Source organism: Siphateles boraxobius, unplaced genomic scaffold, assembly GCF_051911475.1.
Source record: "Siphateles boraxobius isolate OS27281-9 unplaced genomic scaffold, OSU_SipBor_1 20, whole genome shotgun sequence".
Taxonomy (NCBI): domain Eukaryota; kingdom Metazoa; phylum Chordata; class Actinopteri; order Cypriniformes; family Leuciscidae; genus Siphateles; species Siphateles boraxobius.
In genome coordinates, this window is record NW_027508811.1 from 11,909,504 (window position 1) to 11,933,585 (window position 24,082).

A 24,082-nucleotide genomic window follows, 5' to 3' on the forward strand; every position below is an offset into this window, starting at 1 on the left:
ATCAAATAAAAACGTTACAATATGAACTGCTATAAAAGACTCACTTCTTAAATCTTATTGTTTTTTTATTTATTATATTTTAAAATCACATTAATTTATAACTCTTTTACTTCATTCATTCTTTTGTTTATTCTGCTGATCTGAATGTGTTTGTTCTCCTAAGAAATTTTGTAAAATATTATGTTTTATCCTTAATAATAATAATAATAATAATGAATATGATTAATATGATAATAATAATATTTTTTTCCATTTTACAATGGAAAATAAAGTTGTTCTTGATCATTTTATTCTTTAAAGGTCCCATATTGTACAACTTTCTGAAGTTTTATTTTAGGTTTTGATTTCCTTAAGAATATATATTTGCGGTATAAGTACCAAAACCATCTCAATATATTTGTACAGCTCCTTTCTCAGGAGCTCTGCCAAGAACAGATTGATTTTGGCCTGTCTACTTAATATTCATGAGCCTCTCTTCTGATTGGCCGGTTGTTTTCTGTGGGACCCACCATTGGTGGAGTTGATGACTGAAGGCGGTGACTGGTAGTTCTGACATCACATTTATATTGAAGTCACAACAGCTCGTGAAAAGGCACATCTACTTTATGCAGGCTGTGTGCATTTGTCTGTGGATCGACTGTTTTGAAACGCGGTTATCATGAAAAAAACAAGAAATCTCATTTTTGAACTTTATTTTTCTCTTTTTGTTTTATTGTTTTTATTTATGTATTCACCTTTTACGGTATAGGTTGTCACGATGGAAACATGTAATTATAGCTACAGATTATAGTAGACTTTTTGGATAATACAAATAAAATGAAATAGAAAAATAAATAGTTAAAAGTTGTACTTCTCAACCTAAGGCTGAATAATTGCGGTTATATTCAGATATTTGATAATGTACCTTGTTTTTTTGTGTTGTTGAAACATAATAATAAAATAAAATAATTTAAAAAAGTTAAAAGTAGTACTTCCGGTAACCGACTGTTGCAGCCTGAAAGCAGAGTGGGCGCACTAGTAAAGAAAGTAGCGTCATTAGAGCGCCGTATCAAAATGTTGTCAAGTTACCACATGGAAAAAAGGTAGAAGGAACAATATTTGTTTTACTGGACTGTTTATACAATTTTAAATAGCGAGGCGGAATATATCTAGACTACAGCACTGTTTGAGCGTGTGACCCCACGGGCTCACTGACACTGACTAGGCTAGAAGTCTGCACCAATGTCGCGTGCAAATGAAACAATGCGCTTACATTTAACCTGGCCATTGTTGAAAAAAATCGTTACTATACCAAAAATATGTTTCGGTTATTTAATAACCAGCCGCTGTGCTATCAACACTTGCTGTAAGCCTGTAAAGAGAATAAATAACAGGAACCCCAAACTACCTGCTGACTGGCACACTCTTTCCTGGGAAGAAAGACTGGCTGACACTGTGACTCCTTTGTGGAGAATGAATTATGAGAAGCAGCTCCAGTGGAAACAAGAGCAGCAGCACAAAATCTTGCTTGAGATGACAAAGCAACTAGCTCAGGATTCAATGCTCCCTTTTTCAAAAGACTTAAGATTCCCTCTCCTTTCCATAGTACCCTCACCAATGAGAGATGGATACCGCAATAAATCAACCTTCTCTGTCAACAAAGGGGTAGATGGGAATCCAAAAACTGTTGGATTTTATATAGGCAATGGAAGAACGGGTAACATAGTATGTGTCCATGGTGACCATCTCCTGAACATGCCTTCAAAACACAGCATGGTTGCAAAGTACTATGAAGATTTTATACGCCGTTCACCACTCCGACCATGTATTTTGTTTCATGATGGTGGCCACTGGAGAGAAATCACGATAAGAACCAATTCTGCCAGTCACACCATGGCCATTGTCTACTTCCATCCTCAAAACCTAAGGCCTGACGATATTGGCATCCATAAAGCTGCTCTGGTGGAGTACTTCACACAAGGTCCAGGAGCAGTTTGTCAGCTGGATTCTCTTTATTTCCAGGAGAGCACAATGACCCGTTGCAGTAATGAACAATCCCCCTATCAGCTTCTGTACGGACAGCCCCATATCTTTGAGGAGGTGCTTGGCTTCAAGTTCCGCATTTCTGCTGATTCTTTCTTCCAGGTGAATCGGGGAGCAGCGGAAGCTTTGTACAAAACTGTTGCGGAGCTGAATCGGGCTTGTGTTGGGGGCACACTTCTGGATATATGCTGTGGTACTGGAGCCATTGGCATTTCGTTATCCCCACAGATGGAGAGAGTCATTGGCATAGAGCTCATTGAGCAGGCGGTCGAGGACGCCAAGTGTAATGCAGCACTAAACGGAGTATATAACTGTGAATTTCTCTCAGGCAAAGCAGAAGTAGTTCTGCCAAATATGATGGCTTCTTTGAATTCTGATGGCGGACTGACAGCTGTTGTGAATCCGTCCCGGGCTGGCCTACATTATCGTGTTGTCAGAGCTTTGAGGAACCACTCAGCCATAAGAAGGCTTGTCTATATATCATGCAAACCTGATGGGGAGGCAATGAGGAACTTTAGAGAGCTCTGCTGTGGTTCTGGTTTTAAGAGAAAAATCACCGGAGAAGCCTTCAAACCAACTGTAGCAGTCCCTGTGGACCTGTTTCCACACACTACTCACTGTGAACTAGTGCTTGTTTTTGAACGATTGTGACTGTTTAAAAAAAAAAAAAGCGGCTGCTTTCCAATGGATGTCTGTTTATCTGCCATTAAATGTCTATGGAAAAATTTCAATGCAGTTACCCTTAATTACAATTACGATACACACACACACACACACACACACACACATATATATATATATATATATATATATATATATATATACATATATACACGCTGCTATTAAGAGAGGGTGTGTTCTAGAGGGGAGATAGATTGTTCTAAGATGGCTGGAGCAAGAGGGCGTCTTGTTAAGAACTACAACTCCCAGGTCATCACACGTGGAAGCTGGGAAGAAAGATGGCTGCCTATGAAGGACTACAAAACCCAGGCTGCCAGAGATACCAGTTGCAGCTGTAGCTAATAAGACCCGCAGCAGGGTCTAATAGAAGGTGTGAGAGAATGCTGTAGGTGTGTGTGGCTGGGAAAAGAAAGGTCTGTGTTAAACAAAGAACATTAAGTTATTTTGTTGTGAGCTGAAGTGCTTTGAGTTCAAAACCTTCGGTTTGAACATTAAACCCACACCTGACGAGACTGTTGAAGTGTGTGTTTACTGGGAAATTGCACAAGCTGAAGATCCTGAATCTCTCATGCTGTCAATATATATATATATGTGTGTGTGTGTGTGTGTCTGTGTGTATGAATGCATACTGTAGTGTGTATATGTATATTTAGACCTATATATATATATTGTATTTGTGTTACTATAATGAACTAAAACCATAAAAGTTTTAGTTAACTAAAAAAGTTTGTTACTTGAAATAAAATAAACTGTAAAATAAATTATGACTTCAGCTCAATATGACTTATTTTTAAAAATCTATCAAAAACGACGAAAACAACAAATTTACTAAAACTTTAAGAAAAACTTAAATGCAAAAAATAAATAAATAATTATATTAATAGAAACTAGTATCTCATTGATACTAGCACACATATACTGTATAATACAAGTAGGCCCCTTGCATTATCACTAGGGGGTACTATTGCGTCATCCCTCCATCTTGTGTAGTGCTACATAAATATGTAAATGCAAAGAAAAGTGTAAATGTAAACTCATAGGATTTTTTAAGTCTGATGGTAAGTATGATTAGTTGTGACAATTGGACACGTTCCTTAAGCATTAACAGAAATTTCACATTTGAAAATATCTTTGCACCACAGAATAAACATAGCCAACTAGCACAAATATGTGCTGTATATAGCCATTTTCATGTGCCAGAGTATGGCACAATGCCATGTGACTCAGTAGGGCTGATGATCTGGATGAAGCATGCTTACAACGAAATCACTTACTGAACTAGGGAAAATAATAAGTGCACTGATTGAGAAAACATTATGTAAAGTTGATTGTTGAGCAGATTCACAAGGCTAAGCTGTTTTGTGCAGTACCCTATGTCACAGTTAATATGAGTGCAAAATACAATCCCATTCAATTACAGTAATGCATTCAGCAGTACATTTTGAAATTAGAGATGAGATCCGGTTATTGGAAATTATTGTAGCCCCTTTCCCACTGCCTATTTGAAGAACTATAGAGTTGTCATTTTAGCACATAAAGATCAATACTTTCCTCTCTTGAGGAAACCTTAACTGTTTTAGCTCGAGTAGCTCTTTAGAGGAATGACATGTTGGAAACATAGAGGATGGAACATATTTACCACCAGTAGGCCTGAACTAGCAACAAAATAATCTCTTATTCTTGGAGAATATTTTAATGTTTGCATTTAAATCACATTTGCATTGTAGCCTATATATAAGGCTTACTGTAGCCTAGTCCAAAAAAGCAGTTCAGATTTTCAACCATTTTGGGTTCCCCAGAGAACCTTTCAGTGAACAAGATCTTAAAAGAACTGAAACTTTTTCCAAAACAAAGAACATTTTGTGCAATGAAAAAGTTCCATGGTTGTTAAAGTTCTTCATGGAACCATCAATGGCAATACAGTAGCCTACACTCACCACATTTAGACTACCGATATGCTCATGCAGAAAGTATTACATTGAAACAGTGCCAAATTTACAGCATGTGCATTCATAGCAATTCTATATTCATACCGATGCCCATAACATATCAATTTTTATGTCTCTGGTAATAAAAACATTGTTTTGGCAAAAAAGCCATATTGATTTAGGAAATAGCCTATCGTTGTGCTAGAAATGCAAAGACCTGCATTTCCTAATTTACCCAAGGGCATTAAAAGGCACAAGCTTTGTTCTGACCGGATCTGTATAACACAGCGAGATTAAACAGCGGAGGTGTTGGCTATCAAAAAACCAGCGTCCATGGCGTCCACATCATGAACATCAGATAACCGAGCAACCAATGAAACTGGTAGGGCTGGATGGCATCCTTTCAGCCTCGCCCAATTGCATCATTTTAAACGAATTCAGAGGCTTATACAAGCAAAAAAAAAATTCATTCACTCGACGGGAGAACCTGCTCGCATCAATCAAATTGCGATCATTTTTTACAGTTGTATCGGAAACAAGGTAAGCGCGTAGCAGTTGCGTGAATGTGCGTTTATTTCATCGCGTGCCTATTTTTGTGACAGAAGTCACACCCATTTTGCGCAGAATTTAATATGTATTCATTGTATGAATGGTTTAAGGGATTTGTCTTTTAAAATAATAGTAAGTTAATTGAAATGGTAGATGACTCTTCTTTGCCGACGGTCGTGAAAATATAATCGACTCGTTCTCTTTACAGGAGACAGCAACGAGCATGAAAGCAATGGCCGAAACGACGACGACGACAGAGGATGTTTATGATGATGCTTATGAGGAGAAACAGGGCCCGAAATCTCCAGCACAAATCGTTTGGAGAAACGTTATATTAATGACTCTATTGCACATAGGAGCTCTTTATGGATTGACGCTTCTTCCATCTGTCTCTTTCTTAACGGTCATATGGAGTGAGTATGCTGCGCTTATTCTGACTCTGTAATTGAACTGATTGGTTTTTTTTTTAGGTTTGTAATAACAACCTGTTCCTGTGTTTATTACGTTTCTATTGTATGGCTTAAGGTAATGTAGGCTATAGATTATGTAAAAGGCCTATCTGTAACTCTATGTTTTCATGCATCTCAGGCTTATAATATTCCTATCTTTGTTTGCTAAAAAATCTAACATTTGTATCTAAATTCTTTAAACTAATGTAATGTTAGTGTTATTGTTACAACCTACAGCCTACCAGGCCAGGGTGATCTGTAACACAAACAAATATGGATATTTTAAATTGTGTGCCTTAACTTATTGTGATAATCAAATACTATAAGTATATACTTATAGTATTATATTATAATATAAGTAGGCTACTTGTAAGTATTTACAATGCCATCCCCACATAACCCCCATTTAAACATATAATACAGATTTAATTCAAACCTGTTAATAAAATATGGGAAAAAAATAGAAATAAACTATATTGAGACAAATCGGCTGATAATAAGTCACTTAAACAATTATGTTCAGTAAAAGTCTTTTTTGCGCTAAATGTGTACAGTAGAAGTGTTTTGGAAATGTTTATATTAGTGTGGATTTTATATCAAATTAAACATGACAATCTGTTGATTTGGATGACCTCAGTTCTGCCATTTAACATCCATTAACATGATTACAAATCAAATGATAAATCAGACTCAATCTTACTTTCTTAGCTCAGAATAGTCCTGTAAATCTTTTATATTTTTATACATCCTCACAATGTCTGCTGTCACCTCACAGGAGGCTGGTGGTCTTGTGTGATAGTTTTTAACACCTATAGCTTATGCATAACAGGTTAGATGGAAAAACACTCCCTGGTTCCCCTTTTTTTCACCAGGCAGGTGAATTTATTTTGTTACAGATTTAAAGTTGTGATTACTATTCTTAGATATTATCATTAATGTGAAAGTGAAGGTCAGGCCGCTATGTCTCAGCTAAATTTGTTATGTAGAACAATGGTAAAAACATTATAAGTGTGTGTGAGTGATAGTGAGACAGTCCCGTGAGTAACTTGAAATCCAACCAAAATGCAACGCATAATATTGCACCCTGACAAACAAAGAACAATTGCTGTTGAAATAGGCTCTCCATTGTAAATTGAGCGGGGTCATAACAGTGTGGCCTTCTTCACAGTCTGTGGCCTGTTATCCCACATCCTTTGCAGCCTTGTCCTCTGACAGAATGTCAGAAATGTTATAAAAAAAAATTCTATTGTGTCATATTTTAAAATGTAATATTTTATAAATTCCTGTGATAGTAAAGCTGAATTACTCCAGTCTTCAGTGTCATCTGAATCTGTGTGTAGTTCAGGCTAATGCGTTTTTAAACATTCTTTTCTGTTTTCTCTCTTAATGTGACAGCGGGAGTGTGTTTCATGGTAAGTGCTCTTGGAATAACCGCCGGTGCCCATCGCCTTTGGAGCCACAGGTCCTACAAAGCCTCAGTGCCATTACGAATCTTCCTAGCGGTTGCAAACTCTATGGCTTTTCAGGTAAAACATTTTTAAGTGAATGAAACCATATTCCACATTAAATTATGCAATGTAAATACAGTTCAGATGGAGGTGGTTGGGTGTAGTGGTTAAAGATCTGGGTTAGTAGGTTCAAACCTCACAAGAGCCAAACGATCACCATTGTGCCCTTTGAGCAAAGCAATTAACCCCAGGATGTTCACCTGAGATTGTCCCTGTAAAATGTGGACTGTAAGTCACTTTGGATAAAAGTACTTATACTTGCTGGATGGGTTTATTTTTCTTTTTGCAGCTTTCATTCACTTGTACTCGACTGATGTTTACTTATATCCTTTTAGAATGATGTCTATGAGTGGGCCAGAGATCATCGTGCCCACCACAAGTTTTCTGAGACTGATGCGGACCCACACAATGCCCGCAGAGGATTCTTCTTTTCTCACATCGGCTGGTTGCTGGTCCGCAAACACCCAGAAGTTATTGAGAAAGGACGTAAGCTGGAGCTCACTGACCTTAAAGCAGATTGGGTTGTAATGTTTCAGAGAAGGTCAGTAAGAAAATGTGACCCTTCGATTCAGTTTTATAAATCTTATCACCTAAAGTTCAAAAGTTTGGGGTCAGTAAATTTTTTTTAAAGAAATTTGTATTTTTAGTCAGGTAGGACGCATTAAATTGATCAAAGTCGACAGTAAAGACCTTTAGAATTAGACCAAGGTTTATATTTTAAATAAATGCTGTTCTATTGAACTTTCTATTCATCAAAGTATTTTAATATATATATATATATATATATATATATATATATATATATATATATATATATAATGACAAGAAATCAGCATATTAGAATATTTCTGAAGCATCATGTGACACTGAAGACTGGAGTAATTCAGCTTTACTATCACAGGAATATATAAAATATTACACTTTAAAATATTACACAATAGAAAAAATTTAATAACATTTCTCAATTACTATTTGAATGTATTTTTGATCCAATAAATGCAGAGAAACTTTTTCTTCTGACCGACCTCAAACTTTTGAACAGTGGAATATATACACTACTTTTGTATTGACATAATTACCACTGAAAAAATTACAAATACATTCTTCATAAAACGTTTTCCTCTTATAATAATATAATTTAATGATGCTTTATTTTAGCTTTTAAAAATCTTCTGTTTTGATTTATATATTTGGATAAGCTCAAAACTGGTTCAATTGATGAACACTATGGGCCAGATTTACTAAACAGGGCAAGTTAGCGTGAGAGCGCAAATACAAAAATTCCTATTTCCACACCCTTTCATCGCAGATTTTTCACTGTGTGTATTTGTAAATCCTGACAGTAGTTTTTTTTACATCAAAAGACGGTTTGTGCTGGTGCAAGCTGTTAGTAAATCTAGCCCTAAATCTGATACAATATCGCTGAATAATTTAATCAGTATTTACTGGTTGAAAACCTGTACACGACAGGACAAACTTTGATCCAGGTTTTGTCAGTTCTTATTAGCTAAAACGTTTTTTTTAATTTAAAATATTGACTACACCTCTGTGACCCCGTCATTAGGAGTGGCCATCTGAACCAGGCCACATATTTGGCACTAGCTAGTGTGGAATAATCAATATCCCTTTCCATCACTTTGAATGACGTCCAACAGAAAAAGTGTTGAGCTTTTTGATAAGGGTTTAAGAATGTGTCTTGCCAGATTTCAGCATTTCAAACTGTGTTGTGGTTTAGCTGAGGTTTAACAGCTGTTGTTAATTCAGAAAATCTGTTTCATACAGTAGAAGAATAGCAATCGGAATGTTTGTTTTGAATATCTTACATTTCTCTGTCCCTAGGCATTACAAGTTAGCTGTGGTGGTGATGTGCTTTCTCTTCCCCACGCTTGTACCTTGGTATTTTTGGGAAGAGAGTCTTTTGACCAGTTACTTTGTCCCTTGTCTGTTGAGATACACTGTGGTCCTTAATGCGACCTGGCTGGTCAACAGTGCAGCTCACATGTGGGGAATGAGGCCCTATGACAACAACATCAATCCTAGAGAGAACAAGTTTGTTGCCTTCAGTGCCATTGGTAAGAGCAATGTCTTTTATTTTCCAGCTTAATATTCATTTAATCATTCATTCATAATTTATTAATTAAGAACTTTTTAAAAATCTTCTGGTTTGCACATTTACTCGTTAACATATATGTAAAAATATTGACGCAGATAAGTTGCTTAATTTTTTTTTAAATAAAACATATAAATAGTATATATTAAGTAATATTAATATTATTAAAGCTAAACAGACGCATTCAATCACAAAAAAGTACAGGATTTTGAATTTGAATACACAAGTAAACCGAACAGCAACAGTATGCACCATTCAAAAGTTGGTGGTCAGTAATATTTGTTTTTAACAAGTCTCTTCTGCTCACCAAGGCTGCTTTTATTTAATCAAGATGACAGTAAAAACTGTAATATTGTGAAATATTATTGCAATTTAAAATAACTGTTTTCTATTTTAATGTATTTTAAAATGCAATGTATTCCTGTGATGGCAAAGCTGATTTTTCAGCAGCCATTACTGCAGTCTTCAGTGTCACATGATCAGTGTTGGGGAAAGTTATTTTTAAAAGTATTGCTTACTCACTGGAAAGGTAACTAATTGCATGCCTTTTTATGGCAAGATAGTTTTTGCGTTTCTTTTTCTCACCAAGGCTAGGCAAATTTAACGCTTGCTTGTATTGCTTTTTAATAACAAAAAAGTTATATTTTTGGCAAATGTAAAGGTCCTTTCACACCAGAAGTGAAATGAACATGCCTCAGACTGAAGGATCACACCAGAAGTGAAATGAACATGCCTCAGACTGAAGGAAATGCAAATTCACGCCAGTACAGTAGAGGTCAATAAACGGCAAAACAAATTAACTTGCGTTACTTATCTGAAAAAAGAATCTCAGATATTTTGTTGTAAGTTTAAAAGTAATGCGTTACTTTACTCATTACCTAAAAAAGTAATCTGATTATGTAACTCAAGTTACTTGTAACGTGTTACCCCCAACACTGTGATGATCCTTCAGAAATCATTCTAATATGCTGATTTGGTGCTCAAAAACATTTCTCATTATTATCTATGTTAAAAACAGTTGTGCTGTTTAATTTTTTGTGGAAACCGTGATACATTTTTTTCAGGATTATTGATGAATAGAAAGAATTTTATTTTATTTTAAATAAACAGCATTTATTTGAAATAAACTTGAAATAAACTTTTAAATATGCAATTTAATTTCAGGTGAAGGATTTCACAACTACCATCACACATTCCCCCATGATTATGCTACAAGTGAGTTTGGCAGTCGGCTGAACCTGACCAAAGCGTTTATCGATCTTATGTGCTTCTTTGGGCTGGCCAAGGATTGCAAGAGGGTAACTCATGAGACCATCATAGCCCGCGTTCAACGCACCGGTGATGGCAGCCACAAAAGTGGTTGATTTTATCATTAGATATCAAAAACAAACAAAACAAACAAAAAAAAGTTATAAGCCAACATATACAAAAGCATTTTGTATGTGAAGATTGATCTGTATACACTCTCATATGACATAAGAAGCTCTAGAGTGTGTTGGACTAATATGTGTTCTTAAGAATTCTTTCCTTTTCATGATTGTGGGGGATTATTTTTGGAGAAGGTAAAGGCCATTATTGGGAGGATAATTATGTCTCAGTCTGCCTCAAGAGGCAAGAGATGGTACTTCACTAGTTTAACAGCCATGTGCCTCATTACAGCCCCTCTCATGAATAGGTTTCTCTGGCTTAGCAGTTACGGTTCTGATTTAAAAAATCATTCCAGAGAGCTATGCAAGCTGTAAAATTAAGTTAAGCTATTAATATATTGGCACTACATTTTCTTAGGTGATACACCCAACAGTGTGCACAACACCATGATCAGTGATAAGTTCTGTTTCAAATAGTTTTATTAGTACTGACAGTATGCCTATACATGTAAATACATCTTACTGGCATTATTGATCATATTTATTCACATTATTATTATTTAAATAAATTATTCTACATGGCAATGCAAATGTCTTCAGATCAGTGGTGGTTATAATGAGGAATTTTTCTCAAGTTAAATGAGCAATTCATCAGAAATTTGTATTTCATTTTCCATATTGCATAGCTCTCTATCTCGGGTTTCCATGGCCTCTTTTGGTCCTTGAAAAGAGTACCTGGCAAATGTGGTGACCAGGAATATGGTGACCTCTTTTCTAATTAAATACATTGAAGCACCAAATGACTATTTCTAGTATTTTGGAAAATATTTAACTAGAAAATATTTTGAAAGAAATGTATCTGTTAGGGTAAATGTTTTAAGGTGCATTTATTGTGGCAGATTTATCACAGGACATTTATTTGTCCTTATTATATAATAATCCAAGGATTGGAATATTTAATTGTCTTCATCAGATAGTATCTTTCCCTTTGCCTTATAGAATAGGGAGATTTTGGGTTAGACTCAAAAATGAAAATGCAAAAATGATGTATCGCATCAGAAGAATTGTTATAAACTAATGAAGTTTTAAATCAGATGTATCATTCGGGGTGGGCTCTTTTCTCTTCTGTGATGAATGAATGACAACCTACAAATATTCCTTCTCATAATTGTATGATAGGTTGTTAAATTTCTCCAAATATAAGAAAAAATTCTCAACAAATCCTATATTTAAAACATTCACCCATGGAAAAAGACAAATTGACTATATTTTACAGCTCAATTATTTATACAGTGACCTTTGATGTCTGGGAGCCTTAATGGGCACATTTTCAAGGAATGTTGTTTCATGTACCACAAACCACAATTTCTATAAGTGGGAGAGTTTTACGAGTTGTACCATGAGTTTTGTTATGAATCAATATTAATCTTTTCTTAATTGAATAAAATGTGTGTATGTCTGAAAATGTATCAACGAACCTTCTTTTGGCACACCGACCATATTGTATATTCATAAATCATTTATGATAAATGGATGTCATTTTTAAGACAAAAAATCAAATACAGATTTATTCATTGTGATTCATCCAATGAATAAAACGTTCACCCGTGCGCGTCTATATAGCGCTGCATAAGCTTCCTGAAACATGTTTTAACATAAAATAATGGTTTTCTATGGAACCCTAAATTAAAAGAAAATAGTTAGCCTATTAACATTTAAATCTGAAAACTGATACTAGACCCATTGGTTGCTACTGAAGTTTTATTTATATTTCATCTATGGGGAAAAAAAGTAAAAACTTGCGACCACATGCCAAAACCACAAAACATATATATATTGTTTGACATTTTCATTGATAACATTAATCCTCGCATTCAAATAGACCAAACAGTGGATTTAGAATATAGTGGAAAATTCGCTTTGCTTCATATGAAAGCCTTTCAAAGCCTAATCCAAAAACATCCCTCTGGAATCTCGCAAATAACTTTCCTTATCCTAATTTGCACAAGAGAAGATACGCGGACGTCAAAGAATCTGAACCTAAAGGTCATGAAGCGTCAGCTAAGGACTAAACTGAGAGAAAAGGTAAAAGAACAATTTAAAAAGAGTTATGAAGTCCTCCTTAAGAAAGGCAAACACAATTGTGTCGATTATCCTCCTCATCAATGTTAATTCCATCTTTTAATTCAATTCCTCGCTCGCGCTCATGGATACATTTAGCATTGTGCCGTTTTAAAACAGTAAGCTAATAATACAGCCTATATATATATAAATATATAAACACTTTTAACGCAGTCAGGCTAAACAAAAAAAGTTAGCCCCTGTCCTAGCCAATTATTTTTTAAACTATTTTACTGAAATTGAATTTATCAGCCTTTCTGTGCATTTAACCGGATTTCAGCGGATCTAAAAATCTCTATTCATAAGTTTGAATTTAACTTGCCTATACATTCCTGTGAACGCTACAAATAACATTTGTCGTTTGATCCAGTAGATAATGTGTAGCCTAATCCATGAGCGTTATCAACCACGTAGCCTACTGTATCAGTCCCTTTCATGCTGCTCTTGAAATTGAGTTTTAAGGCACAACCTTAGAGATGCCAACCTGATTTCATATTAATTCACTCCAACTGTTAGCACACAGGGAGCTCTTCCCAGCTATTTGTCCTGGAGGAACCCAGGGTGCCCTTTTGATCATTTCAATCTCTCTCTGGTACAATAGTTCTGATTGGCTGAACGAGTAAGAAAAGGGAAAATCTTTAATTAAGTAGATAATCTCTTGTTGGGATGAGAGGAGCTCCATTTCAGAACCCCCTTGGCTCACACATGAGACCCCCAGCCTCTGAATTCTGGATGTAGGTTATAAAGAGCTCTTGCAGACCCCTCTGCTTTCCAAGGTGAAGATAATTCTGCCAGTCCTCTCTCAGGATGTTCATGCATTTGGAGTTTTATTATTACGCTTTCATCCTGATGGCTCACATGAAGTCTTGCTGCAGTTGGTGAGTTCGGCGTTTCATTTTATTTTAGGCAGGCGATTGAATAATTAATTGAATTTATATATCGAACGTTTACATACTGTGCTAATTTCTGGATTAATAAATCGGGGTGAAACAGAGACTTCAACTGATCGGTTTTCTGTTATGTTCCGTGATAAAGAAGCTTTGAGCCTCGTTTCATTGGTTAGCATGCATGAGGAGAAGCTATGAAGCTATGTTCTTCTTTTTTAACTTACATTGTGATGTTATATAAAGAAATTGTGTGAAATTGTGTGTCATATATATATATATATATATATATATATATATATATATATATATATATATATATACATATTTACATATGACACACAATGTACTTTTAAGATCAGTATGACTATTTGTAATTAGATAAACTTATTTTAAATTGTTTAAAAATTATGTTTTATCAATGTTAAGTGTTACTTGTAATGCCAAAGGGAATACATGCAAGTTTTGGGTTATCTGACTTATAGGCTGCTCTATCTTCCAGGTCAGTGAATAATTTCCTGATGACTGGCCCAAAGGTAAGCCAACATCTTTTGATCTTTGCTGATCTTTACCAGGAGAGAGAAACTTCAAAATGTTGATATCATTTATGGATTTGGGTAGTTAATGTTTGATGGTGACCCTGTGATCACAATGCAAGCAAGTGGCAAATTAAAAAGATTCGCACACCATCACGGGTGTTGCATTTCTTGAAAATGTATCTTTGTGGACTAGGTATTACTTGCTGCTTGGGGTGGACTGGACCATATAGCTTTCACACACTTCAGCTCATTCACAATGTGAAGTTGTGAGGACTTTTACTGAGTGGCAAGGGAAGGGGCCTTTGGTGGGTGGTCATCATTAGCAACCCAGCCGCCCGTGAGAGCACTTGTGGTGCTGTCTCTTCTAAACCACTTGAGACATATTAGATTGTATGAACCACAGTTTCACAGTCACATAGACCCTTTTTGTTTATTGTTTTGTGTGCATTTCTGATCAATCTCTGAGTTTGTATTTCTGTGGAACTACAAGAAGAAAAAAAACAATTACATAAAAACACACACACACACACACACACACACACACACACACACACACACACACACACACACACACACACAAACAGTTACCCTACTTTAATGTGTTGTTTTGGTGCTCTTTTTTTAAACATATAAAAAAGCATATCCAGCAAACATATATTTTAGACCACTGTTGAACGATAGGGAAATATTTACATTCATACAACATATTTAAACCTTTAATATAATTATTATTATAGACAATGAGGCCATTTTCGTGCTTTTTACATTTTTAGGTAACACTTAACTATAAATACTAATTTGTTAACATTAATTAATGCATTAATTAACTTACTATGATTCATATATATTTTTACTGCATTTATTATTTGTTAATGTTGGTTAATAAAATAACAATTGTTTATTGCTCATTCATGTTATTTCACAGTGCATTAACTAATGTTACCAGATACAAATTTTGATTTTAATGATATATTAGTAAATGTTAACATTAACTAAGATTAATAAATCCTGTAGAAGAACTGTTTAGCGTAAGCTCATGTTAAAAAATGAAGATAACTTATGTAAAGAAATGAAACCTTATTGTAAAGTGTTATCTAAAACATCAAAAAGCATGGAAATGACTCCATTATATCTATAATAATATTTTAAAAATGATATTAAAGTTTTAAATGAATTAAATATTAAATGAAAATATTTCACTCTTGTTCCACAGCAACTTTTAAATATAATAATTTAATAAATTAACTTACAGGTGCATTTATATATGAATTGTGCATGCTGAGAATTAAAAGTATTTTTAAAAGAGTTTTTTTTTGTAACCACTTCATAGTGAGTGTGTATTTCATTCCAAATCTTTTTGTGTGGTTTGCATTGTTTCAGGCCTACTTGATCTACTCCAGCAGTGTGGCCGCAGGAGCTCAAAGTGGGATTGAAGAGTGCAAGTATCAGTTTGCGTGGGACCGCTGGAACTGCCCGGAGAGGGCTCTTCAGCTCTCCACCCACAGTGGACTCAGAAGCGGTGAGAACTATGACCTCTGTTGATGATCATTTTATATATATATATATTGTGCTTTCAGATCTTTAAAAATGTTAATAGAATAAAAGTGCAAGTGTGTTTTATGTATACTGTGTGTTTAGTGACTCAAAGCCCATCTGTATCAATCACAGAAACGGCTCTTAAAACAAACACATTGATCCTGCTTAAAGCACAGAGAAGCATCTCCCAATGTTGATGTGCCTGAAAACACTGCATTCTTGAGTCAATTAAACCCGGTCTGTTAATAGGCAAGGAAAAGCCACCATGGGGATATTGTGCATCAGAATGAGTGAGTGAAATGGACGCCCTCTCAAGTCAAAGGGTGTGGGTCAAAGGTTTGCTTCAGACTCCTTTCATTAAGCATTCCTGAAGTGCCAAACAGAGGACCTGTCGCAGTCCAGTGCCGACCCCAGACCGACAATACATGTATATGAGAGTAGACCAACAGCGCTACTCTCTGTTTGATGCAGGGGAAATAAGAGTCAAAAGCCATCCCTACTGAGATAGATGCTAAGCATCTGAGTAAATCATGATTTATGGTGTTCAGGATGTTACTAAAAATTACATGCACTAGTATTTGACCAGCATACATAGAACATTGTATTTCATAGACCAGATAAATAAAATGGCATTTGTACTGAATATTAATTTCAGTGTTGTTTCTAATCACAGCAAACAGAGAAACAGCGTTTTTCCATGCCATCAGCTCTGCTGGAGTCATGTATACCCTCACCAGGAACTGCAGCCTCGGTGACTTTGATAACTGCGGATGTGATGACACCAGGAACGGCCAGCGAGGTGATAAACTACGCCTCAACATAGATGGAAAGTCAATGTTCTGGGTTAAGCATGTTAACATCATTTTTCAGAACCAATCACTTACTAACTTTTTTTTCTTTAAAGCTATATTCAGTTTTACAACTTTGTTCCCATGAAAATCTAATGGCTAAAACGTTAAAACAACTCTAGAAAGTATGAGAACAACATCACAGTTCAAATAAAACACAAGTTTTAACAGAACATTTTAAAGGGATAGTTCACCTAAAAATGAAAATTCTGTCATCAATTACTTACCCTGATGCTGTTCCAAACCTGTAAGACTTTTGTTCATCTTCGAAACACAAATGAGGATGTTTTTGATGGAATCTGAGCGATTTCTGTCCCTTCATTGACAGCTAAGCATCACTTTGAAGCTTCAAAACTTCATGAAGAGATCGTAAAACAAATCCATGTGAATGGAGTGGTTAGTCAAATTTTTTTTTTAGTCCAACTTTATAAGATGAATAGATTAAATTTAGGCTTTTATTCACATACAAACATTCATCAACCTGCACATCAGTTGTGGTAAACGGAAGATCAAGCATGTTCGCTTGACACGTGAGAACCAGTGAGGTTCATTCTCGTGTTATGCAGCACGTTTGAGTTTCCGCAAGAACCAATGAGGTTTGTTCTCGTGCATCAGGCCGGTTTGGTTGAGCTTCTGTTTATGTTCGCTGATCAGTGTTTATGTGAATAAAAGCCAAAATTCAATCTGTTTATCATATAAAGTGATCTTCAGGAAATTTGGACTAAACTTCTCATTTCATTGGATTAGTTTGATGATCTCTTTATGAACTTTTTGAAGCGTCAAAGTGTCAGTTGCGTAGCTGTCTATGGCGGGACAGGAAGTGCTTTCAGATTTCATTAAAATATCTTAATTTGTGTTCCGGAGATGAACAAAAGTCTTATGGATTTGGAAGGACATGAGGGTGAGAAATGAATGCCAGAATTTTCATTTTTGGGTGAACTATCCCATTAATGTAAGTGCTTTTATATGAAGACCTCCGATGCAAAAGCCTCTAAAAGCCACCTCTGTCAAAAATTAGATAATAATGAGTGAATGCTCTCTGCACATAGTATACGTTCATCAAATACTTTCACTTCAAACGCTAAATCCCAGCCTCAGCCCATTCAGAAATGTCGGTATATAGGTAGAAACCTATACATAGGAGCCTGATAAAAATGTTAATATTAAACAAAAACTTTAGATGAACTTAGAGGCTTTTGCATCTGAAGTCTTCATATACCTACTACTGTTCAGGCTGCATCTATTTGATAAAAAATTGAATAAATGTAAAATATTGTGTAACTGTTTTCTATTGTCATTTTAAAATGTAATTTATTCCTATGATGGCAAAGTTGAATTTTCAGCAGCCTTTACTCCAGTTTTCAGTGTAACATGATCTTTCAGAAATCATTCTAATATGCTGATTTGGTGCACAAAAAACATTTTAAAAATTATTTTAAGTAAGAATACATTATAAAAAAGTCTGCTTAATATCTTTTTCAGGATTCTTTGATGAATATAAAATTCACAAAAACAGCATTTAATGCATCCTTGCTGAATAAAAGTATTGATTTTTTTAAAAGAAAAACCTTACTAACCCCATTTTTTTAAGTGTATAAATATAATTATATTATAAGCTTAAACATTTTGCTCTTAAATTCTCCAATAATTGGCCCCACTCATAGTTTTTAAGGAAAAAGGTGGACAAGTGGAAATATTTTTTTCTGGTAATCAATATTGTGCCATAAATGCAGGAAAGGAATTTTTAAAAATTAGATGTCACAGTGGAAATGGAAATGTTCAATTTATTCTAGCAAAAACATTCTGTTGTCATCTCAGGTGGTCAGGGATGGCTATGGGGAGGCTGCAGCGATAACGTGGGATTCGGAGAGGCGATCTCCAAGCAGTTTGTGGATGCACTGGAAACCGGACAGGACGCACGAGCCGCCATGAACCTGCACAACAACGAAGTAGGACGCAAGGTACATCAAGTCATCTGGGCTGGCTGGGGCCTAAATTTCAGGCATATCTGTTGGCCACCAACAGCTCGCAGAGTGGCTTTTGAATAATTTTTCAGTGCTTCTAATGATAGCTTACCACCCAAGAGTTTCATTCACGGCCCCATAAGCAAGGTGCCACTCGTTCTCCCAATAGAGTGTGCGCTGTACCAGAAGGGCCTATTTACAGCCTGTGAATGTCCTTTATGACGAGGCCTTAACTTGAGATTCTTGGGATCAGTGGTGCAAGCTTAATTAGACGACCTAGGGGTCCGCACATTGCAAAGGTTCTGTATTCTGTTGCTTCCCAAATAAGTGTTTAGTTTTATTCTTGCAATAAGGATCTTACATTTATGTTGGTCTTTGTTGTACTTGAGAGAGCCACGGGGATCACAGCCATGTGGTTCAAGTGCTCTTTGTTTATCCTGTCTGTGCCCCGTCTGCAGGTTTTGTCAATTCATTGGCACCTGGAGCATCATTGTAACTGAAAAAATGTGAAAGAATTCTTTTTCACTTCCTCCTCAATGGACTTGCCACTGGGTCTGCCTATGACAGAAAACATGTTGACAATGGCTATGCAAAATAAATACACCCCTTTCCTGCGCCTAACAATCTAGCTCGATGTGAAACCCTGATTCTGCGTCTTGCGCCGAGTGAATGAGAAAAGAGGCGTTCCTTTTTTAAGGACAGCTGTTTGTTTCAGCCGAAGTCAGGAATTCTTGTACGACCACCAAGAAAAGAGAAATCCCCAGACTTGAACTTTGAACCACTTCCTCTTAACTCAGAGTTTTCTTCTGCTTGTTTAAGTGGATGTATAGGGTGCCTATAAAGAGCGCATTGTATATTTCGACTGATGAGTTCAATCCTAATTAGAATGTTTTGAAACATGAACATTTGCCTCTAGAATGCATGAATGAGTGCGTTCTTTAACGTGAGATCCTCTCTTCAACCAGGCAGTGAAAGGAACCATGCAGAGGACGTGCAAGTGCCATGGAGTGTCTGGCAGCTGCACCACTCAGACCTGCTGGCTGCAGTTGCCAGAGTTTCGCGAGGTGGGCAACTACCTAAAGGAGAAGTATCACAGGGCCGTGAAGGTGGACCTGCTGCGTGGCGCGGGGAACAGCGCAGCCAGCCGCGGAGCGATCGCTGAGACCTTCAGCTCCATCTCGCGTAAAGAGCTGGTGCACTTGGAGGATTCCCCCGACTACTGCTTGGAGAACCGCACTCTGGGCTTGCCGGGCACCGAGGGCCGCGAGTGCTTGAGGAAGGGCAAGAATCTGAGCAAGTGGGAGAAGCGTAGCTGCAAGCGACTGTGTGGAGAGTGCGGCCTGGCTGTGGATGAACGCAGGGCCGAGACCGTGTCCAGCTGCAACTGCAAGTTCCACTGGTGTTGCGCTGTAAAATGCGAGCAGTGCCGCAAAACGGTCACAAAGTACTACTGTGTGAAGAGGGCCAAACGGGTCACGAATGATAGTGCCAGCCGCAGGAAAAGCTATCGGATGAAGAAGAAGCTCTAGAGATGTTCTGTACTGTTTGCTACGGTGGTCTAGAAGTTAAGCAGATATTTTTGCCTACAATACACCCTGAGCTTGAGAATGAAATGAGCTCAAATGTCCATCTGAATGCTTTAATGGACACCTTCCAGAGCTGATACTTTAAACAAATATTTGATCTGTATTATTTCACCACAGCAATTCAAAATGACTCCTGTATACATTGTAGGATAGCACTGAACACCGCATCTAACGAATATATAGCACAATAGACTGTGAATAACCTTTTCATTCACCAACAGTAATGTACTTTGATGGATCATTTATTGGAATGATAATTTTTAAAGGAGATTTGAATTCACAATTCGGGCCACTTCTCCAGATGCCATCAGAATCATTGCTTGCCTAATGTTTTCTTGCCTGATTTTAGCATTCTGATAATAGTTTTACCCTGATACTGTATATGAACTGTAAATAAGAGGAAGCACTTTGTATATTGTTAATTTATTGCACAGATACTATAGTGCTGTTTTTTCTATGATAGTTTGTTTCTATGTGTTTTTTTATGTTGCTTTCATAATTAAAATGATGTACTAGGTATCATCTTTCAATGTTTTCATTCATTTAGATCAGGTGAATGCATCTGAATTAACTGAGCCACTTGTTGTTTGTGTAGCAAAACATCCTCTGCTAATTTATTTTGCTCAGAAATAAATGTGTTTCATAATAATAATAATGACATTTTAAGTGTAAAAAAATGAAAGTCCATATCGTAAATCCCAGTTCCACACATTGTAAAATTAAATTATTTACTGTAGACTGTTGGTCAGACCTAATGATTTCTTTGTCTTGGGCATATATAACCCCTTTCTTTCTCTATTCTTCAGCTTGATGTCACATAACCCTGGGGCAGAGAGACAATGAGAGAGAGCATTTAATTATAGTCTTCCTTCCTTCACGCCTCTCTCAATTTCTTCTTCACAAATACCTCCTTTTCTGTCTCGGTAATCCTCAAAGCACTCCCAATGCTTTTGCGCTTGGATGTTTCTTTACTGTTTAAGACTAGTTTAATTAACTTTGTTGAGACAGAGGGAAAACATGAACCAAGTCGCCCCACAAATCATCTAGCATCTAATTTTGTATGCTAATCTCCTTTTTCATGCCACCATCTCGGGTGAAAAAAAAAATGTTGGGAAATTTTCATGTAGCCTGTGTTGGGCTTCCTGTGGATGTTTTATTCCAGGCCCACCTATTTGGCTCTTTTCAGTCCTCTAGGGCCTTCCTTTGCTCGATTTAACAATGAATGGCGAGCTAATCAGCTCCCTCGGAAATGCACTGCTGCTGAAGACGCTAATCCCTCTCTCCTCCTCCTTCAATGGGCTGTCGCCTTCAAAAGGACTTTGGGAAAAGGCTTTGCATGGATTCACACTGTTTGCTGAATAGAAGTTAGTTCAAGTATTGTACCCAAACAAGTAGGGTTTATAAACAAATACTTGCCAGCTACCGTCCCATCTGTAGAAGTGCCAACCCTACAGTACAACACAGAGACAAAACTGTGGCCCTTTAAAAGTTGTCAAAAAACGAATTCAGTCTTTTTTATTGGTGATAGCTTTTTCTGATGCGCTCCTCTTTGCTGTGGTTTCAATGAAGCATCTCATTGACACCTTATTTACGAAAATCAAGATCAAAAATAAAAACTCCCCTTGACGCCTTGCTAATTTTGAGTTAAAGTTAATTCCTCCTACAATTTACACCATGTCATTTGTTAGGTTAGGCAATAAGAGCAACTCACTGTTCTAGAGATATTAAATTGAAACGTGTATTTTGATATTCACATTCAAATTTCACTTAATCTTTAAATTAATTAAAGCAAAGTTAAAATAAAATAACCGACTGGAAAACATCCCATAAATGCCTAAAGTATTTTATATAATCTATTTGTTCAGATCTGTCCCTTTAGAAAAATGTCATGCATATCATGAACTCAACTGTTCATCTTGCCAAGCTATGATATCAAATACAAAACAAGAGGAAGTAAATCTCAAAATTAGCCTAGCTAAGTGATAAAACGTCCCAAAGGCATGGTTGAAAAATCAAGCCCCAGTTGATTCAACCTTAAACCCTAATGGTAAACTTCCGTTTTTTATTTGTTCACATGAAAGCAGGGTCATGACTGGAAGGTTGGCCTTGCCATGGATGATTTGCAGTGCGGCTTGAGTTTGAGGTGGCTGAGAGTGAGGTGACACACTGGAAGAGAACAAGATTAGTCTTTGTCATGTGGCATATACCATGTCAGGTTGGTAGTCGGGTGAATTCTGAGATGTGCTCAGAAACAGTTTTATGTAGAAATGTGTGCATTAATGAAGCTACTATATTACAGATCTATTACAAATATATATATTTTTTTTATATTGTAATATAAGATTTTATGAAAAATTATCCTGCTTATGCAATGTTGCACTTTTTTCTTCTTTTAATTTTAATATGTTGAGATGATATATAGCAGAGCGACTTTTGGGCATATACTCTCTCAGCTCACTTAAATGATGAAGCAATCCATAGAAATTGGGAAAATTACATTTAATGGCTCTGAGAAACCTTGACTAATAGGATTTAAGACTTAAGACATCTGGGGGAAGAACACCAAGAGGTGGCTAAGGTCAGCATGGGTGTGAGTGAGGTGGTGGGTGGGAAAGCACTATTTGTCTTCTCCCTTTGACATTCCCCTAGTTTTGTACACCAGTTGGTTCACATGACTTCCAGATTAAAGGCTATACCCCAATATCACAGCTAAAATATTTAAAGCTTTATCATGGCCAATCATTTGATTACCTATTTCTAAAGTTGTCAGCTTTTCAGACAAGGAAAGCAGTTGTTGTTGTTTTTAAATATATGTCTTTGCAGATGCATGAAAACATTTATTTGTATTAACAGGTGCACTTTGAGAAATATTTGAGTTCGACATAATAGTTTAATCTGCTTGTGAACTGGTTATTGCCACTGACAAGATTGCTAGTTCATAAAGGCTAGGCCCTGTCCCAAATGGCACCCTAAACGCTTGCGGGGTGCTTCTCAATACTCAAATTGATGCTTCCTTGTTTCCTCGCTCCTCCATCCTCCAGCCTGTGACCCAGAAACTGATCAAAGAAAGGACATATTAATTCTCTAATTGCCCTGCGTAGAGGCGAGGAACAAGGATTGAGGCAGCTTTCATCGGAGCTATGAGCAAGGATGCACAGATGTACAGTATCCTGTGCGGAATTCTTTCTTGTCGAAAAAACCTAATGCACAAATAAATTCTCCTCCCCCTTCAAATCTGTCAAAATAATTTTAATTCTTTGCTGTTTAAATAAACCTTTCATCTCACATATTTCAACAGGACATTTTCCTTTAAATGACCAAATTTCAAAAATTATAATGAATTTTTAAATGACCAAATTTCAACAACACGAAAGGGCATTTCCCTTGAGCGCAGCTGATGACGCTTTGAAGTAAAGCTTGAGTGATCAAGAATGTTCCAAAATACTAATAAGGTTTCCTTTGATTCCTCTGTCCTCATTTTCTTTCCTTGCATCCTTCCCTTGCTTCCTAATGGGTTGGGGCTGAGATGCAAAGATATAGGGAAAAGAACGAGACATTGACACTATGGGGAAACTTCTTTCTCATGGAATACTGAAGCCCTATTGCACTGAGCGAGCAATAATTACTGACCAAGTGGAGCCATATGCCATATAACATGGTGCTGGGCCATTATTGCCTTAGAATCCTTCGACAAAAAAGTTAGGTAACCAGAGACATTTCCTCTCGAGACGTATCTCGTCTTTACATTGCGTCTTTAGCTGACGCTATGGGGATCGTGTAACATCCTGTCATGTTACAGTGACTTCCCAGCAACAAAGCACGAAAAATCACAATAGGAACCAAACAGCAGCATCTCCCAAGTGCTTTTCACAGGCTATAGCTACCAAGAGCTTGTATTTAATGAGTCCACACTTCAGGAGTTTCGAAGTCGCGATCTGATTGGTTCAATTCTACAGGATGTCCGGGAGATGTGTGTGTCGCGGTCTTTAT

The 24,082-nt window shown here is 36.5% G+C and overlaps 3 protein-coding genes across 4 annotated transcripts; all 3 read left to right on the plus strand.

Annotated features, from left to right (window-relative positions):
• Positions 1 to 837: 837 nt before the first annotated feature.
• trmt2b (tRNA methyltransferase 2B) lies at positions 838 to 2,750 on the plus strand. Its single transcript, XM_077236802.1, has one exon. The coding sequence runs from the start codon at positions 1,222 to 1,224 to the stop codon at positions 2,671 to 2,673; it is 1,452 nt and encodes a 483-aa protein (XP_077092917.1). The 5' UTR covers positions 838 to 1,221; the 3' UTR covers positions 2,674 to 2,750.
• A 2,158-nt stretch (positions 2,751 to 4,908) lies between these two features.
• Positions 4,909 to 12,079, plus strand: scdb (stearoyl-CoA desaturase b). Of its 2 annotated transcripts, none has more exons than XM_077236804.1 (6): positions 4,909 to 5,171; positions 5,389 to 5,593; positions 7,025 to 7,155; positions 7,473 to 7,678; positions 8,977 to 9,209; positions 10,412 to 12,079. In XM_077236804.1, exons 2-6 carry the CDS (start codon positions 5,404 to 5,406, stop codon positions 10,609 to 10,611), a joined length of 960 nt encoding a protein of 319 aa, XP_077092919.1. In that variant the 5' UTR covers positions 4,909 to 5,171; positions 5,389 to 5,403; the 3' UTR covers positions 10,612 to 12,079. The 2 variants fall into 2 exon arrangements, with proteins under 2 accessions (XP_077092919.1, XP_077092918.1); XM_077236803.1 differs by lacking the exon at positions 4,909 to 5,171 and adding an exon at positions 5,191 to 5,312.
• A 1,463-nt stretch (positions 12,080 to 13,542) lies between these two features.
• Positions 13,543 to 20,556, plus strand: wnt8b (wingless-type MMTV integration site family, member 8b). Its single transcript, XM_077236345.1, has 6 exons — positions 13,543 to 13,613; positions 14,122 to 14,155; positions 15,539 to 15,677; positions 16,368 to 16,493; positions 18,361 to 18,503; positions 19,472 to 20,556. Exons 1-6 carry the CDS (start codon positions 13,543 to 13,545, stop codon positions 20,033 to 20,035), a joined length of 1,077 nt encoding a protein of 358 aa, XP_077092460.1. The 3' UTR covers positions 20,036 to 20,556.
• The last annotated feature ends 3,526 nt before the right edge of the window (positions 20,557 to 24,082 follow it).

Bases quoted from the DNA above. Each gene is read 5' to 3' on its own strand.
- wnt8b (XM_077236345.1), top strand. From the start codon at position 13,543: ATGTTCATGCATTTGGAGTTTTATTATTACGCTTTCATCCTGATGGCT. The intron at 14,156-15,538 runs GTAAGCCAACAT...GCATTGTTTCAG, and splicing joins TCCTGATGACTGGCCCAAAG to GCCTACTTGATCTACTCCAG. The intron at 15,678-16,367 runs GTGAGAACTATG...TTCTAATCACAG, and splicing joins CCACAGTGGACTCAGAAGCG to CAAACAGAGAAACAGCGTTT.
- trmt2b (XM_077236802.1), top strand. From the start codon at position 1,222: ATGTCGCGTGCAAATGAAACAATGCGCTTACATTTAACCTGGCCATTG.
- scdb (XM_077236803.1), top strand. From the start codon at position 5,277: ATGAATGGTTTAAGGGATTTGTCTTTTAAAATAATA. The intron at 5,313-5,388 runs GTAAGTTAATTG...TTCTCTTTACAG, and splicing joins ATTTGTCTTTTAAAATAATA to GAGACAGCAACGAGCATGAA. The intron at 7,156-7,472 runs GTAAAACATTTT...ATATCCTTTTAG, and splicing joins CAAACTCTATGGCTTTTCAG to AATGATGTCTATGAGTGGGC.